General features: G+C 38.9%; 1 protein-coding gene across 3 annotated transcripts in view; it reads right to left on the minus strand.

The window, feature by feature from the left end:
• Positions 1–14,737, minus strand: part of lztr1 (leucine zipper like post translational regulator 1) — a 103,475-nt gene that overhangs the window by 19,674 nt on the left and 69,064 nt on the right. For all 3 annotated transcript variants that reach the window (XR_010016261.1, XM_063034549.1, XM_063034550.1), the window contains 3 exons: positions 5,303–5,459; positions 1,962–2,088; positions 1,146–1,295 (listed from right to left, as the gene is read on the minus strand). Coding sequence is in view for 2 of the 3 variants with exons in the window: in XM_063034549.1 (XP_062890619.1) it covers positions 1,146–1,295; positions 1,962–2,088; positions 5,303–5,459 (434 nt within the window). In the remaining variant the exon portion in view is untranslated. The remainder of the gene's footprint in view (positions 1–1,145; positions 1,296–1,961; positions 2,089–5,302; positions 5,460–14,737) is intronic.

The following is a 14,737-nucleotide window of genomic DNA, read 5'->3' on the forward strand; positions in this document are numbered from 1 at the left end:
ACAGTAATATTGCTAACGTAAGCACCCCTAGTCTAAATGTTTGTTTTTTTTTGGAAAATAGAGAATTAACACAAGTAAAGGGAAAGATTTGGGAAAGGGATAAAAAAAATGAAAAAATTAAGTAAATAAGTACATAGGGATTGGATAATTATGTCTGCGGGCAGGAACAAGCACGAACAAATTGGGATATAAACACCTACAATGGTTGGTATATAGGTTTGTATGCAACATTTTGGACCAGTGGAAATGGTCCAGAAGGGTTGTATGGAAACTATTATTACCATTTTTCTTAACAACTAATTTCATTACTTAGCCTAATAGGTTAGATTTACCACAGTACATAATTATCTATTTAAATGTTTATTTTCCTTTTATATCATCTCAATGTGTACTTAAGAATGTATAAATAATTGTAGTTTTATACATATAAAAAAATGGAAAAGGTTATATGTGTGAAAAAAGTACATGATAATTGTGAACTCCTTATCCAAATAAAAATAAAATTTAAAAAAAAAGAAATTTAGCCCTTTGCCTCTTCTATCTAGCCCCTCCCAGCTTCTGACTTCACCCACCTACCATCCTCCTCACTTGGACTCTACTATCATCTTCCAGTTTGCATTCCTTTGCCTCCGCTTCCCCCCACCGCCCCCCGCCCATTATTCTGACTTCTGCCCTCTTCCTTTCCAGAACTGATGAAGCACCTCAGGCCAAAACGTCGAATGTTTATTCCCCTCCATGGATGCTGCCTGACTTGCTGAGTTCCTTATTATTCAGAATCAGGTTTAATATCACTCACATATGTTGTGAAATTTGTTGTTTTTGCCACAGCAATACAGTGCAATGCATAAAAATGTTATAAATTACTATAGTAAAAATATATTATTCATATAATTTCACCTCTTTCCCATTTTCCCACAAGCCTAGTAACTGCAATCCAATATTTGCTCAAATTTTCTGCACCTACCTTTTTAAAACAACTGAGAATGTGACCAGCGTAATCAGTTTTTCCGTACGATGAATAATGGATTTGAATCAGTATTGTTATTGTGACTAATTTAGCAAAAGCGTATATTAGCAGTGCAATCTTCCCAGACAGAAGATGGAATTGCTGCTCCGTAAGCGAGACTAGGACTAGAGAAGGATACAAAGAGTCCTCTGGAGGCATGTTGACTTCACCATAGTACACATAGCGAAGGAGTGATTCAAAAGCTTGTCGACTTGGTACCATTTCTCCAATAGAAATATTAACTTGTCCATCTTCAGGCATGAAAGATCGAAACATGGCTTCAAAATAACTAATAAATATAAATGCATAAATAACAGTAATCAACTGATCCCAGTACAAGATATTAACAGTCAGATAATAGATTTGAATAGAAATAGTCAGAATATTTTGAAAGCACATAGTGCTTTAACTTGCTTATTTTGGAAAAATAGTGTTAAAAGTTTAATTGTATCATTAAGTCTGGCAAGTGATTAGAAAGTTAAATAATCAATTTTGATATAATTCAATCAAAATTGAGCTTATGTTTGGGGATTTATCTTGTTTAAATAGACGGCATTGCTTAATATTTACAGACCACACAGCCCAGCCTTCTTCAGAGGCACATGGTTAACAGAGGTAATGCAAGTAACTTTGGTGCCAGTCATTATTCCCAACATGAAGAACATATGGATGGGTCATGACATCAGCTGTGCTCAGTGGGGAAAAATGTTTGAACATAGTGACACATGCTGGGAAGAATAAAGAATTTCTTAGAGACAGGGAAACTTTGTGGAGGAGGAATAGGAATTGCAGAAGCAGGATTTCAAAAATTATGCTGTAAATTTAAAAAAATATCCAAAATATCTCATGATTTACTGATACAAAATTCAAACAGATCCAGCCTCAGTATCTAAGAGGAGGTGCAGTAGCAACCAGCAAAGGAAGAAATGGTTTTAATGTGTCAATTATTACTGACCTGGACCGGGCAGCTAGTATTGCTTTATGGGCTGGCCTGGGGTGACCATCCAACAGCAGTGTTATGTCACAGAACTCCATGCCTGCTCCTTCCAGATAGCTCTTCATGTCCTGGACTAGAGATGTGCCTAATGGTAAGATAAAAGATAAAAAGGTCAAAAGACAATAAATAGTGAATTCTGACATCTGTAATAAGAAGTTGCTCAACCAAAAATGAATGTAATGAGCCACAAGCACTTCACTCAAAGGATGATGCTTCAAAAAGGTGGCATCTATCGTTAAGGATCCCTCTTCTCATGACTATCATCTGGTACAGGGGGTACAGGGGGCCTGTGGACACACACTCAATGGTTTAGGAACAGTTTCTTTCCCTCAGCCATTAGATTTCTAAAAGGACAATAAACCCATGAACACCAGGTCATTATTTTTGCACTAGTTACTTTCATATGTATATTTCTTATTATAATTTAGAGTTTATTTATGTATTGCACTGTACTGCTGTTCAAAAACCGCAAATTTCATGACGTTAGTGATAATAAACCTGATTTTGATGACAGTGAGTAATATACTTAAGTACACCTTGAATGCTATACTTAAGTTTGCCGACACCACTATCATTGGCTGAATCAAAGGTGGTGACAAATCAGCATACTGGAGGGAGATTGAAAATCTGGCTGAGTGGTACCACAACAACCTCTCACTCAATGTCAGCAAGACCAAGGAGCTGATTATCGACTACAGGAGGAGGAAACCACAAGTCCATGATCCTCATCAGGGGCCAGAGGTGGAGAGGGTCAGCAACTTTAAATTCCTCAGCATTAGCATTTCAGAAGTTCTGTCATGGGCCCATTACGAGTGCAATTACAAAGAAAGCATGCTAGCGCCTCTCCTTCCTTAGGAGTTTGCAAAGGTTTGAAATGACATGAAACAGCAATGCCCTTGAAAGAAAAGCCTACAAAATGTAGTGATACAGCCCAGTCTGTCACAGGTAAAGCTCTCCCCACCACTGAGCACATCTACAAAGAGCAGCATTGCAGGAAAGCAGCATCCATCATTCAGGACCCCCACCAACCAGGCCATCCTCTTTTCTCACTGCTCCCATCAGGGAGGTACAGGAGTCTCAGGACCCATATCACCAGGTTCAGGAACAGTGATTACCCCTCAACCATCAGGCTCTTGAGGGGATGACTTCACTCACTGAACTATTCTCATAAGCTATGGACTCATTTTCAAGCACTCTATCTCACGTTCTTTCTCTATTTTTATATTACTTTTTATGTGTTTGCACAGTTGGCTGTCTTATGCACATTGGTTGTTTGTCTGTCTTGTGTGCAGCTTTTCATTGATTCTATGGCGTTTCTCTGTATTTACCGTGAATACCCGCAAGAAAATGATTCTCAGTGTTGTATATGGTGACATATATGTACTTTGATAATAAATTTATTTTGGACTTTGTACTTAATGCACACAACAGTTCATATGGTCCAAATAGTCCATTGCTAATGCTCTACATGAGTTTCTATCCTTCCTCATCTAACTCATCAATAGAACTTTTTATTCCATTTACCCTCATGTGCTTAACTAGTTTCCCCCAGTAACTACACTCACTGAAGTACTCCTGTTTTTATCAGAACTGGCCAATTCTCTCAGAGACCATACATCTGTAATATTGGCTCAGCTCTCCTCTCCCCACAACCATGATTTTATCTGTAGGACATTTGATACAGATTTGCCTGTTCTCCTCTGATCTCTCTCATTAATAAGGTACTTTCACCCACAAAACTGCCATTTACTGGATGGTTTTTGCTTTTAACACCGTTCTCTATAAGCTTTAGAGACTGTTTTGCGTGAAAATCCTAGGAGAACAGCAGTTTCTGAGATACTCAGACCACATTGTCACCAACAATCATTCCACAGTCAAAGACACTTCTTTCCCATTCTGATATTTGGTCTGAACAACAACTGAACCTCTTGACTGTGCCAGGATGCTTTTATGCATTGAGTTGCTGCCACATTGTTGGCTGATTAGATATTTGCAGTAATGAATAGGTGTACGTAATAAAGTGACCACCAAGTGTATTCCCATAGTAACTCTGGGCTCCTCCTATCACAGATATTTCCTTTGTCTTAGCCATTTCTCCCCATCCTTTCTGCAATCTAAAAGTAACACATTTCCTCTCTTTCCCAATTTTGAAGAAAGGTCTTCAGTTTGGAATGTTAGTCGTTTCATTTTCCGTATTGACCTACTGAATGATTTTTTTACATTTTAGATTTCCAGCATTACAAGTTCTGTTTTATTTACTCTTTGTGGCAGCAAATTCCATATCCCACTCTCTTACCAAAAGATTTCTTCAGTACTTCCTTTGAGATCTCTTTATTTATTTACTTAGAGGTACAGTGCAGATCAGGCCCGTCTGGCCCTTTAAGTCAGCAACCCACTGATTTAACTCCAGCTTAATCACGGGACAATTTACAATGACCAATTAACCTACTAACCAGTGCGCCTTTGGACTGTGGGAGCACCTGGAGGAAATCTACATGTTCATATTAGGGTCTACCTTTATCTATACAATTTACATTGTACTAGTTCCAGGATCTGAGTGTCTCTGGTCCTTGCCAGCTTTTTAAAAAAAAATTGTCCTTCCCCAACTGCCCTTGTAGAAGGTGGCAAACAGCTTTCTTGAGCTGTTTTAAAACTCTGGTGAAGACATTCCAAAATTCCAGGGATTGGGCACAGCCTTAATGAAGTAAACTATTTGAATGGGAAATGTATCTTTTCAAATACTAGACTATTTTAATAGTTTCAGATATTAAAAACAAAATCTATAATAGTTTTATGTAGGAATGACTGGCTGCTTTATCAGTAAGTGCACTATATAATGGAATAGAGGCATTCTACTTCCACTTCCAACCAGTCTAACTAGTGCCAAAGTTTTAATGTGCTTTTAGTCAAATTGTGCTTGTTTCATGTTTTATTACTTCCAGTCCATTAGTGCTTAGAACCAAAGTTTGCTCTTCCTGACTACCGTATTTCCCATTCCACTTTTCTCTCCTAATGTCTTTCTTACTAAGTCTTTCCAACCTATACCAAGATAGACAACCTATATCAAGAAAGAAATATGAAGAGGTAATGTAAAGTATCTCTTGTCAATGCAGTACGTAAATGGACTGCTTAACCTGGAAACAATTATACCGGTTATGGGCTGCCTAAAGCAAATGGTCTAATGCACTGCCTGTTTAATGTTTTGCTAATCTTTACAATGGGGAATAGTGAAGAAGAGAATTATAATCCTATTGAGCAACCATTAGAAAGAACTAAATATAAGCAAAATTCATTTTTACCTATGTCAACAGGTTGATCAGAATGCATCCGTGTTGGGGGTTGATGCTTCCTTCTTATAATCTCCACAATTAAGCAAGTGGAAAGATGCTCAAATTCTTTAGTCATTATCACATGGTTAAAGTGTGATTCTTTCACCACAAAATTCAGACAGTACTCCTGTAACAAAAATAAATAACTTTAGTTTCTCTGAAGTTGAAAAATCATATTATAGCACAGTACAGGCCCTATGGCCCTTGATGTTCTGCCGACCTTTAAACCTACTCTAAGGTCAATATAACCCTTCCCTCCTGCATAAACTTCCATTTTTTCTATCCCTATCCAAGAGTTTCTTAAATGTACCTAATCAGGTTCAAGTTTATTGTCGTTCAACCATACATACATATACCACCAAATGAAGCAACATTCCTCTGGACCAAGGTGCACAACACAGTACATACAACTCACACATAACACAATGGTAATATTACCACAAATAAATTAATAAATGAAGTGCATTTATGACACAACTCAAAAAGTAAACTGAGGCTTCAAACATGATGAGACCTGGATGGTGGCAGGGAGTTCAGTAGTCTCTATTGGCCTCAGGGAAGAAGCTGTTTCCCATCTTAACGATCCTTGTCCTGATGCTATTGTACCCTTTACCTACTGGTAGGGATCAAAGAGATTGTTGGATGGATGTGAGGGACGACTGACAATGTGTATTCAACACTCCTGATAAATATCTCTGATGGGTGGAATAGAGACCTCAATGATACTCTCGTCAATCCGTGCAAACCTTTGTAGGATTTTGTGGTCAGATATATGGTGATGCAGCTGATCAGGATACTTTCAATGGCGTTCCTGCAAAAAAATCAGTTACAATGTCGGGGGGGGGGGTGAAACGCGCTCATCTCAATCTCCCCAGGAAGTGGAGACGTTGCTGTGCTTACCTGGCTAAACAGGCAGTGATAATACACCCAGCTCTACCACCACCTGGTGATGCGTTCCATCCACCAGTACACTCTGTGTAAAAACCTTTTAAAACAAAATCCCACCCATACGGATAACAGAAAGCATAAAAAATATATATATTTTTTTTTAAATAAAATTTTATTTTTATTTGGATAAGGAATTCACAATTATCATGTACTTTTTTCACACATATAACCTTTTCCATTTTTTTATATGTATAAAACTACAATTATTTATACATTCTTAAGTACACATTGAGATGATATAAAAGGAAAATAAACATTTAAATAGATAATTATGTACTGTGGTAAATCTAACCTATTAGGCTAAGTAATGAAATTAGTTGTTAAGAAAAAATGGTAATAATAGTTTCCATACAACCCTTCTGGACCATTTCCACTGGTCCAAAATGTTGCATACAAGCCTATATACCAACCATTGTAGGTGTTTATATCCCAATTTGTTCGTGCTTGTTCCTGCCCGCAGACATAATTATCCAATCCCTATGTACTTATTTACTTAATTTTTTCATTTTTTTTATCCCTTTCCCAAATCTTTCCCTTTACTTGTGTTAATTCTCTATTTTCCAAAAAAAAAACAAACATTTAGACTAGGGGTGCTTACGTTAGCAATATTACTGTGTTGATGAGAAGAGCAATACAAATCATTAGGAGAGTCATCTAAAGTCTGCTCGCATTGGGGTTATATATTCAATCCATTTATTCCAGATTTGATAAAATGTTTCTTTTTGAGTTCTCAGGGAGTAAGTCAACTTTTCCATTTTAAATATTTCCAAGATAATTTCGTACCAATCTTCCAGTGTAGGTGGTATTGGATTTAGCCATTTTCTTGTGATTGATTTCTTACTTGCCGCTAAGAGGGCCTGCAGCAACTTTATATCTTCCTTCTGTTCGAGGAACAATACATGCCCCAAATAGAGCGTCTCAAAGTTCAGAGGTATCTGGGACCTAAGTACCTTAACTAATGTTCTATGAATACCTTCCCAAAATAGACTTAATTTAGGGCAATCCCAGAAAATATGAAAATGATTTGCCTCCTTGGAGCCGCACATTCTCCAACACATCACATTTGTATCTTTATATTTTTCCTGATATGGGGTCTTGAAGTACCTTATAATGTTTTTCCAACAATGTTCTCTCCAAGTCAAAGAATTAGTCGAGGACCATTGAAAGCTGCAGATTTTCCCCCAAGCCTCCTCTGAAAGTACCAACCCCGCTTCTTTCTCCCACTTCTCTTTAATATACAGTGTATTTACATTTTTAGCATGGGAGAGTGCATTATATAGGCGAGAAACTGATCTACTAGGTATTGAACTGCAAGCCGAATTCAGAATCTTGAAAAATTCTAATTCTACTGTTGATAGGTCTATATATCTACAACTCTGGTTAACATAGTTTCGTATTTGAAGGTACCTAAAAAAAGTCATTATGTTCTAGGCCATGTTTGTCCTGCAGGATTTGGAAACTTTGTAATACTCTTTTATCTATAAATGAGAGGTAGGTTGTAAGACCTTTCTTTATCCATAGCTCAAATCTTTTATCTCCTCTGTTGGGAAGGAATTCGGTATCATATGCACACCATCTAAAGAGTTTTAACATGTTATTAATTCCATATGAATTAACCACCTTCTGCCATACTTTTAATGTAAGATTCATCCAAGCATTATTAAATTTTTCCAACTGGGCCATCAATCCTTTGTCAGCTATTGAGGCCTGAAGAGGAAAACTGTCAACTAATCCAAATTCTATTTCCTTCCATCTATCCTTATATTCCCTATTACACCAATATAACAGAGGGGTTATCTGTGAGGCATAAAAATAATTTCTCAGGCAAGGAAGAACCATACCTCCTCTTTCCTTCCCTAACTGTAAGGTGTTATATCGAATTCTAGGTTTCCTTCCTTGCCAAATGAAGCGGGAAATCCATTTGTCCCATTCCCTGAATTGATTATGATCCACCTCCACTGGTAAAGTACGGAAAAGATATAATAACCGAGGAAGAATATTCATTTTTATAGTATTTATCCTTGAATTTAAACTTAAAAAGGGGATAAGATTCCATCTATGCATATCTGCTTTTATCTCTGAGATTAATGGCCCATAATTTACCTGTGACAGCGTTGAAAGATCCTTCGGCAGGGTTATTCCTAAATATTTTAATGATTTAGCTTCCCACTTAAGATCGTATGTATCCTGCAATTTTTTGGATGGTGTATAATTTAGGGACATAACCTGCGTTTTCTTTACATTTATTTTATAACCTGATATTTTCCCAAAGTCATCCAACAGTGTAAACAATCCTATAAATGATTTTTCTGGTTCACTCAGATAGACCAAAACATCATCTGCGAATAACGCCACTTTCTGTTCAATCCCTGCCACCTTGATACCTTTTACGATTTCGCTCTGTCTTATTAGTTGGGCAAGTGGTTCAATATATAGCGCAAAAAGGAGAGGAGAAATTGGGCATCCCTGTCTAGTGCCTCTCTCTAAAATGAAGGAGTCAGAGAGGTCCCTATTTATCTTAATTCGGGCTGTAGGGCTGTCATACAGAGTCTGAATTACTTTAATAAACTTTTCTTGAAAGCCGAATCTTCCTAACACTCTGTATAGGAATGCCCAACTAACCGAATCAAAAGCTTTCTCAGCGTCCAATCCTACTACCATTGTCTCTGTCTCGTTCTTATTAACCTGTTCTAATATGTGCAGAGTTCTCCTTATGTTGTCCTGTGTTTGTCTTTGGTGAATAAATCCAGTCTGGTCTAAATGGATTAGGCCAGGTAAAAGCTTTTCCAATCTGCGCGCTAATATAGATGTAAATAGTTTGTAATCTAAATTAAGAACACTAATTGGCCGATAATTGCCACATTCTAGTTTATCTTTACCCTCTTTAGGAATAACTGAAATAATCGCTTCTCTCCAGGAAGGTGGAGTTTCTCCTCTCTGCAAGATCCAATTAAAGGTATTAAGTAGTAATGGGGCTAACTGTGTCTTCAGGGACTTGTACCACTCTGAGGTAAACCCATCAGAACCCGGGGACTTTCCAGCCTTTAACCTAGAAATGGCCACGTTCAGTTCTTTGACAGTTACTGGTTCTAATAAACTTTCATTTTGTAAATCTGTAAGTTTAGGTAGATCTAAAAGATTCAATACACTGTCTATATAGGGCTCATTGGGGGCCCGGGGTTGGGAGTACAGCTCTCGATAATATGTTTCAGAACTCTCTTGAATTTTCCCTATTGTACTCTCCACAAGCTTTGTCTTTGGATTCTTTATTTTATGAATTGTATTGTCTGCTTGTTGTTTTCATAATTTATATGCTAATAATCTAGCTGATTTACCTCCTACTTCATAATTCTTTTGTCTCAGGTAAAGAAAATTTCTTTGAGTTTCCAATGTATAAATATCATCAATTTCACTTTGCAATTTCCTAATTTCCTGTTTTCGATTTGAATTACTTTTGTTGCTATCTACAACTTGAAGTTGTTTTAATTTTCCTTGAAGGTCTGCTAATTTTTGTGCATTGATTTTTTTCATGTGAGTAGTAATGGAAATAATTTTCCCTCAGTACAGCTTTCAATGTATCCCATAAAATCACTGGTGATGTTTCTCCCGTGTCATTAAGGTCTAGATATTCTTTGATTTCTCCCCTTAATCTCTCCATTACTTTCGGGTTATTAAGTATATGTGAGTTTAGCCTCCATAGTGTTTTCCTCATTTTCCTTTCCAGGATTAGAGACATAGAGACTGGGCTATGATCCGACAGATCAATTGTTGCAATATTACAGTTTTTTTATCCTGAGTCTATCTGTATTAAAGATAAAGAAATAGTCTATCCTTGAATAGGCTGAATGAGGGAAAGAGTAATATGTATAATCTTTACTAGTAGGGTGTAATTCCCTCCAGACATCTATAATTCCCAACTCCTCCATCAATGAATTCACTTTCCGAGTCAGAGGTTTATTCTGAGTAACTATTCTTGAAGAATCTAATATAGGATTTAATCTAATATTAAAATCCCCTCCACAAATTACTACCCCTCAAGAACTGACCATTAGGTCAAAAATGTGTCTATAAAATGACCATTCACTACCTGGAGGAGCATAAACATTCAGCAATGTTATTTCTGTACCTTCTATTCTTCCTGTGATTTTTACAAACCGTCCTTCTTTGTCTCTAGTCTCTGAAATATGTTCATAATTAAGAGTACTTTATATTAAAGTAGCTACCCCTCTTTTGTGACTCAATTTATATGATGAATAAAATACATGCTTAAAGCCCATTCTTTTTAATTTTCCATGTTCAGATTGGCTCATATGTGTTTCCTGGAGGAAAGCTATTTGTGCCCTCTCTTTTTTCAATTTAGACATAATCTTATTTCTTTTAATTGGATTCAAAACCCCATTAACATTATAGGAAATTATTTTTACCAATTCAGTTTGCATTTTTCTCTAGTAGAAAAAAAGCACTCTCCTTTTCTAACCAAACAGTAAGCAATCCCTTCTCAACAGTAAACCAAGACATATAACCACACCCTAGACATTTCTGAACGTATAACATTAGAAAATTTTTCCCAACTTCCCACAGTGAGGCCTGAGCACCGACCCGCCTCAGTTCAGAGGGATAACCTCTATCTTCACCCTGTGTTAGAGGGCCCTCAGCAGTTTGAATAATCATAGAGAATTTTCTCCTATTTATGTCTCGACCATATTGCTATCATTCAAGTTATTCTGCCTAGTTTATTTTCAGTTACCAGTTTTCATTTTACTTTTAAGTCCGATTTACTCTTTTCAGTCATTTCTCTTAATTAATCTGTATTCTCTGTACATTCGCGTCTGAATATTTGCAGCTTTTTCTTGTAGTTTGACACTCTGGTTCGAGTGGAGCGTCCTCGCCCCACTAACTGCCACAACTTCTGCCGAATCCTCTCCAGTAGTGACTCCGGTTGGGTGATAACTTTAATAGGTAGCCCCCGGTCCGCCAGGTCCAACGTTGCCTCCTCCACCGTAGCGTAAGTTTTTGTCCCTTCGTCGTAAAAGACTCTCAGCCGAGTTGGATACAGGGTCTGGAATCTGATGTTGTTTTCCTTCAGGACTCTCCGTGTTTCCGTATATTCCTTCCGTCTGGCAAGAATCCCCGGTGCGTAGTCGTGGTCTAAACTGATTTTGCAGTTGTTCCACATGAAACCTTTCTTTTGCCATGCTCTTTTAAGCACCTCTTCCTTCGTTCTGTAACTGAGAAATCTGATCAGAATCGATCTGGGCTGGGCGCCTGCCGGGGGCTGTGGTGCCAACGCGCGGTGAGCCCTTTCTACCTGTAGGTCTTTTGCGGCCGGTATATCAAGGTTCTCTCTAAGCAGCTTCTCCACGAAGGGAATCATCAATCCGGGTTTACCTTCGGTTCCTTCGGGAACTCCGTAGATTCTCACATTTTCCCTTCTCGAGCGGCCTTCTTGATCTATTAGTTTCCACTGGAGCTGGTCTTGTAGCTTCAGCATTTCTGCTATCACTTCCTCGGCATTTTGTAGCTTCTCTTCAATTCCAACAATCCTCGCTTCGGCTTCATCTATCCGCGAGTTAGTTTTTACTATTTCTCCTTTAATATCTTCCAGCTGTTTGCTGTTATCTTGTCGGAACTCGCGAATCTCTCCGAGAATCAAAGACAGAGTCACCGATTCCCCCTCATTATCTCCGTCCTGGCTTGCCGTGGGGGAGCTAGGCCCGTCGCCTTGCTGCATCTCTTTATGTTTATCAGCCTTCGAAGCGGACTTTTTATTCTTGTTCTTAGACATCATCCTTGCCCCTTTTATTAATATAGTTATGCAATATTAAGTATTTGTCTAAATTCGATTTTGGGGCAGTTTACCTTCTTTTTTGTCGAGAGACCTTTTCCTTACGCCGCCATTCCCTTGATGACCCGGAAGTCCAAAAAATATTTCTAATGAAAACTGCATGGTCCGGGAACTCACTTCAGCTAATACCAAATATTAGTGAAAGAGACGACTATGCAGCAAAAACCAAAATCAAACAGTGTCTGTTTCAACTGTAAAGTTCAATAACTAAGCTAGGAAAATCAATTAAAAAAGGGAAATAAGTATTTGTGTTGATTATGGTACATTTTATAGGTTTTGCTAATTCCAAAGTTCTTCAGCACTCATGTACTTTTTGCTTCAGAGGTATAAACACTGTTGTAGCACGTGAAACAACCAATTTGCACACAGTAGACTTCCACAAACACCTAAGTAATAATGAATGAACAGTCAGTTTCTGTAACGTTGATTGGGAGATGGGTCTTGGCCATAAATTTTGTGCTAGATTCAGAGACATGGCAGTGCCTCTACTTTCTTCCAAGTTTACGAAGATCCAACATGTCATCTAAATCTTTGACAAACTTCTATAGATGCACGGGCGGAGAGTATACTGACTGGCCACATCGTAGCCTGGTGTAGAAACAACAGTGTCCTTGGACGTAAATCGAGCATACAGCCTAATCCATTATGGGAAAAGCCCACCCCACCACAGAGCACATCTTCAAGGAGCACCGTCACAGGAAAGCAGCATCCATCAGCAAGGACCCTCACCATCCAGGTCATGTTCTCTTTTTGTTGCTGCCATCAGGAAGGTGGTACAGGAGCCTGAGGACCCACATCACCAGTTTCAAGAACAGTTACTATCCTCAGCCATTAAGTTCTTGAAGCAGGGGGAATAAATTCACTTAACCCAAAAAATGAACTGTTCCACCAACCTATGGACTCACTTTCCAGGACCTATCTCATGCTCTCGATATTGATTGCTTACTTATTTATTGATTGATTGATTGTTATTATTTTGTGTTTTTTTTGTATTGCACAGTTTGTTGCCTTTTCACTGATTTTATTATGTTTCTTGTGCTTGCAAGAAAACAAGTCACAGACAAATGTTGACAAATATGTACTTTGATCTTTGACTCCATCTTATCAATGCCCCTTTTTCCCCTCAGATGGCTAAATGCTTTACTGACACTCTTGAAAGCAATGGCGAATCCTACTATCAATGCCCAGTGTTTCCTCAGAGGTGACTACCAAGGTATGGAAGTGATTCAAGGCTTCCAGAGATTTGCTGTGAATCTTTAAGTTCAAAATTTAAATTTAATTGTCACTCAACCAAACACTGATACCGACAATGTTCCTCTGGAGCCGAGGCACAAAACACAGTACCAACATTCGTACACAGTCCAAGGCAAATCTAGCACACATAAGACAGCAGTAAACATACAGTCATAGCAAAAAATTATATAACTCAATTCCCTGAGTGTTATGCCGTGTAGATTGATGGTGTGTGGGATGTTGTTGGCAAGAACAAGCCCGCAGCAGTCCGATCATCACGCGCTAGTTCAGGCACAGACAAATGAAATCCACTTGTCCTCCACTGAGCAAACACGGGAGAGCACCGACGGGAGGGGCCACCCCGAAAGCAGGATGGATCACCATACCACATTACCCCTGAGCACTGGCAAAACCAGGATGGATCACCATGCCAGATTACCCCCAAGCACTGGCAAAACCAGGATGGATCACCATGCCAGATTACCCCCGAGCACTGGCAAAACCAGGATGGATCACCATGCCAGATTACCCCTGAGAACTTGCAAAACCAGGATGGATTACCATGCCACATTACCCCCGAGCACTTGCAAAACCAGGATGGATCACCATGCCAGATTACCCGAGGACTGGCAAAACCAGGATGGATCACCATGCCAGATTACCCCCAAGCACTGGCAAAACCAGGATGGATCACCATGCCAGATTACCCCCTGAGCACTGGCAAAACCAGGATGGATCACCATGCCAGATTACCCCTGAGAACTTGCAAAACCAGGATGGATCACCATGCCACATTACCCCCCAGCACTTGCAAAAGCGACTCTGTGGCATGAGGCCTTGGTCTGTGCTATAGCTGTTGGTCTCGCCAATGAACCAGTGACCCGAACTTGCACTATTCTATATTTCCAATGTCCAACAGGGTCTTGCAATCACAAGAAAAACATCCACACAACTCACACGATTTGTTGGATCACACACAGTCTCTGACACCTGTTCTCGGGGTAGCTGAAGCAGGCTGCAACACAGTGTGCAACAAGTCCAGCTCCACCACTATTGAGCAACTCACTAGTGGGGTCGACCTGTAGTACTTGATGTCCTAATAACCAGCAGTGCCTTTCAATCATAAAAAAGATGAACAATTACACTCTTAATTGGACCCGGAGAGGCCAATGCATCCAAGTGCACTGCCAACTTACTGAAAGGGTTGTTGAAGCCCGAATAATAAACCTTCATTATTAGGAGGGAGTTCAATGGAGGAAGGCGGTGACAAATCTTTAATTTGCAAATACTAAGCACATTCTCACCCTCTCCGATGGCCCAAGAAGAAAAATTAGCCTGCAGAGTGAAAATTTCTCCTCTGCTCTTTTTTGAAATACTGT

The sequence above is a fragment of the Mobula hypostoma genome, chromosome 27 (assembly GCF_963921235.1).
Source record: "Mobula hypostoma chromosome 27, sMobHyp1.1, whole genome shotgun sequence".
NCBI lineage: Eukaryota > Metazoa > Chordata > Chondrichthyes > Myliobatiformes > Myliobatidae > Mobula > Mobula hypostoma.